The 4,362-nt window shown below is 44.8% G+C and overlaps 1 protein-coding gene across 1 annotated transcript; it reads left to right on the plus strand.

Annotated features, from left to right (window-relative positions):
* Window positions 1-1,084: 1,084 nt before the first annotated feature.
* On the plus strand, window positions 1,085-2,517 carry LOC104621634 (forkhead box protein N2-like; the record flags this gene model as incomplete). Its single annotated transcript, XM_010288166.1, has 2 exons — window positions 1,085-1,183; window positions 1,652-2,517. Coding segments are annotated over 2 exons (617 nt in total), but the record flags the coding sequence as incomplete, so codon positions are not given.
* Window positions 2,518-4,362: the final 1,845 nt, after the last annotated feature.

Raw genomic sequence — 4,362 nt, forward strand, 5'->3', positions numbered from 1 at the left:
GTTCTGCTCGCTGCCGGCCCCTTCTAATCCGCTGCCCTCCAGCCCCGCTCCTCCGCTCGCCATTTACGTGTACGTACGTACATACATACGCACGCACACCTCGGGTGTGCTCTTTTGCGCAGAGACACCAAGGTTCTTGTGAGAGCTCACCGCCTCTTTTGCTCCTCTTTTGCCTGGTTAGTCCACCATATATGTATATATCTATATATATCTATTTATATCTCTCTCCGTACATATTTCTCTCCTGTATAAGGAGAGGAATATACATCCTGCCTCTCCATCATCCATAGCTCATAGAACTGAGCAAAGGAAGACCTTGGATTTCCTCTTTTTTAAAGTGCACGCGTGTGTCCTGAAACGAGTGGGAAAGGCGTGCTTGTTTCTTTTCCTTTTCACCCGATTCTGGTTCGAAAAGTCACTCTTGGCCATGGTGGCCTCAGGGTGCCCTGTTTGAAGCGTAAGCAACCCATTCCATGCGGCAAAGCGTGGAGTTTTACAGCAGCGCGTGTCACCGTAGCTAAAAGCACCGCAGTTCACCAAAACCTTTTAAAGCGCCTATGGATTATTTAGGTCCCCATGCTTTCTAGATCGAGCAGTTCGGTGCCCTTTTCCCCCTCGTCTTCTCGATTTCTTCCGTTCGACTTGTTGTTAGCATGAAAAATACTGCCGGGGGAGAGAGGCATGCTCAATTCGTGCTGCGTTAGCAGGCGCGTTCGTTCCTCAGCCCGGCACGCTCACGCGGCCAGGGCACGAAGCTGCCGAGGTGCTTTGCTGTGCCGTATGCGTCATCGCTCTCTCTCGGCCAGTACCAACAAAAGCCTCTTGATAGGTAGAGCAACAGCATCATCGTATGAATGTCTAATTAACGTCGCTGATTCTTGGCTTCGGTAAGCGCAGTGTGAGAGTTCAGCTTTTGAGCATCGTAGTTAAGAGACTGTTCTGTAACCGTACTGCACGGTGTCAAGAGTCCCACTCTGTCGAAATTCGTACACTTCCCCCACCGCGCTCTTTACTGTAGGCCAATATATGCAGATACGTATTCTTCGTATGTTCTAGGGGCCTCATTTTGCCAGGCTTACCTGAGTTCTAACGTTTTGCTCCTTCTCCTTCACAGAATCCGACATTGATGCTGCTACTGCAATGATGCTGTTAAATACTTCCATTCAACGAGGGATGTTGGACTGTAAGCATAAGCCGTATTACTCTGGTTTTTCTTCTCCACGCAGTAGCTAAATGTTTTCTCTATAATATTTCAGGAAACGAGTATGGTCTAGTTTCCAAATAGTAAGAGCGGTCAAGAAGCAATTCTGGTTTGATTATTCTTTCTGCTAGCATTAACAGAGTTTTATAGAACCACTTTCTTCGCCCCCCGCCCCCCCATAAATTTTGTTTTTTCTGCGAAGTTCTTCCCCTGCCCTCTTTGTGCCTAGATGGTAAGAAGAGTTTCTTAGCTACTTCTGTTTCTCCAGCTCTTGGTTGTGATTAGCTGAAGACCATTGTCCCCTGTGGATGACAGTAAATGTGCAACAAGATATTACAACTCTTAAATGCTCACGTTCAGCTTGCTTTGCAGTCAGCCAGCCATAGTGTGCTCATTTTGCGGGGGATCTCATTGGAGTATTTGCTTACCGATGAATCTTGTTTTTAATAGGTGAGAAACCTCAGCCTCTGAAGACACCTAAGAAGAGGAGTTACGGCAGTGCATTCAATCCTCCCAGTTCCATAAATTTGCAGGAAAGTGATTCTGCGGCCACCAATATCGATCCAAAGGAGGATCACAACTACAGTGCCAGCAGCATGGGTTCCCAGCGCTGTGCGTCTAGGTCCAGCGTGTCTTCCTTGTCCTCCCTTGATGAGGTGTACGAATTTATCTCCAAGACCAGCCACGATGGAAGCGATGGCAGTGAAGGATTTCACAGCGAAGTGGATACAGACGTTGACTATGAAGATGATCCTCTTGGAGACAGTGGCTATGCATCACAACCTTGTGTAGATACCTCTGAGGAAAGTCAGCCTAGCAACAAAGCACTCAAGGAGTTATGTCAAGAAATTGATGAGGAGTTGAAAGAAGCAGCAGGGTCCCTGCTCCACCTTGCTGGCATCCAAACATGCTTGAGTTCCTTAATAAGTACTGCAAAGACCCACTGTCACAAGCAAAGGAAAAAATAGTATGTTTGTCAGTGTTGAATATATACATATATTTTTTTTAATTGTGGCAATACTCTTCTACTTTTACCCTTCACAAGGGAGATCAAAGCCATAAGAGGACTCATTGCTTTTTTATTTTTGGCGCTAACTATAATTTAGCCATTTATTTTTAAATCACTGCCTACAAAGAAAAAAAAAATATTTAATCTTCTCAAATCAGAAGAGATGCATGACTTGTGAAAACCTGAAAGCATACTTCCTAATGATCACTTTTTAATTTTTTTTTTCTTTTTAATAGTTGATTTTTTTTTTTTCCCCCCAGACATATGTTTGTTCAGATGCACGTTGTGGATCGTATTTACATCTCTGATGGCCCCATCTGCAGAGTTGAATTTTGCCCTGTCTAAGGGCTCTGACTTCCATGTAAAGGATTAAAAAGGAGGAGAAAAAAGAAAGAAAGGGGAAAAAAAGGGTCCTGGCCTCAGTTGGCTCCTCCCACCCAGCCTCTCTTCACTCTTCTGAGACAGGTCCCAGTGGAAACGCTGGTGAAGCAGCTCCGAGTGACTGCAGTTTTCAGCCCATCTTACACAGCGGCTGAAAACCTGCAAAACTCTGGGAGCTGCTTTCGGCAAGATGCTAAGCCCCCCCTGGAAGAGTGGGGATGAGGGGTAGCTGAAGTGGGTACCACCTGCAGTTTTCTTTCTTTTTTTTCCTCCTTCCCCCAAATCTGCTGTGTGCAGGTCAGATTCCTGAAGGAAAACAGGGTGTTTTTTTTTCATCTGAAGACAAATTGTCTTTTTTGGGGTGTGTGTGTGGGGGGTGTCCTTTTCACACAGATGCACGCATGCCTTGGGTGTGGCCAACAGGGAAAGCTGCCGCTCTCCAAGTTTGACGTTGTCCTCACGTTCCCATCACTGTTGAATACGTAGTAGCTGTGTAGTCTTGCAACATCTACCCTTCTCCTCCCCGACACCCATTCAGGGGGAGAAAAGAACCCAACAGTTGATGGTGGTGACAACATGGACAAGGTGAAGGCTTTAGGTGGCCAAGTGGTGAGTGGCTGCTGAAAAGGGAACGTCTTACCCCCCAACCTGAGACAAAACAGAATACCTTCCTTTTGGATCAGCGAACCCTGAATTGCTTTGGGGGTTTTTGTCCCTTCCCTCCCAACACTTAGTGCTTTTTGTCCCGTGGGCTGTCTATACCTTTTGTTTCCCAGATCACTGTGCCTTGCGCTGTGTGAGTCCTATCAGCCTCCTGCTGCAGACGGGGCATCTGACGGGCAAGGCTAGGCTTTAGCCTTTGGATGTACATTGTAGCTCAGGAGGACCTCTCTGTTTCGGGAAGAAATTCCTTCACAATTCATTTTTGCAATAAAAGAATCTCTTTATCGTTCCCAGACATCTTTTGGCCAAAAATGTTTTAGTGGTATGGTGAACTTTTTTCCTCTTTTTTTTTTAATTTTCTTTTAAATGGTGATTGCTTACATCTTCTTGTAGATGATGGCTTTTTCTTTATTTTAAAGTTTTCTGTTCAAAAATGGGTAAGCAGTTCTGTTGGAGTGGGTTTTAACAGTACTGTAAGTACAAGGATGCCTTAAGTATGTTGCATAAATGTATACAACTATCAAAGGTCATCTTTCCTGTTTCAAAAGGTAGCATGATGTGCCATAAATGTTCTCCCTAACACGTGCAGGTGTTGGGCAAGCTGGTTGAAAATTAGGAGCAGAGCCACCTAGGAAACCGATGTCCACTGTTTTGGTTGCTGAAAACAGTGCTGGATTCAGCCAAAAGCTAACATTTCCCTAACAGGGTATTTTTCTGGCTATTTGGAGGCCTTTCTTAGCTCAGTGCGAGTTTTTTGGTTGTTTGTGGTTTTTTTTTTTTCCTTCTTATTTGTCCGTCTCTTCATGAATACTGCCATAAACTGTCTACTTTAAATATGAACACAGCCATGCTGCTGAAGGTCTGTTGCTCTGAGGGCCTGTTCCAGCGCCTCTTGAAGACAACAGTGGTGCTCCTGCTGACTCAATGGCTGTTGGATCAAGCCTGAAATATTTGAGGTTCTTTGTGTTTTGGAATTTAAAGCCAATATTTTTTTTTTAAAGCACAAACACTAGATAAAAAAGTTGTGTGGTTCCCCCCCGCCAATTACTTCAGTTTTAAGAAGATTTGGTTTATTTCTTGAAAGGGAAGAAAAATACTCTGCTGCATT

This window comes from Phaethon lepturus, unplaced genomic scaffold (assembly GCF_000687285.1).
Source record: "Phaethon lepturus isolate BGI_N335 unplaced genomic scaffold, ASM68728v1 scaffold15665, whole genome shotgun sequence".
Taxonomy (NCBI): domain Eukaryota; kingdom Metazoa; phylum Chordata; class Aves; order Phaethontiformes; family Phaethontidae; genus Phaethon; species Phaethon lepturus.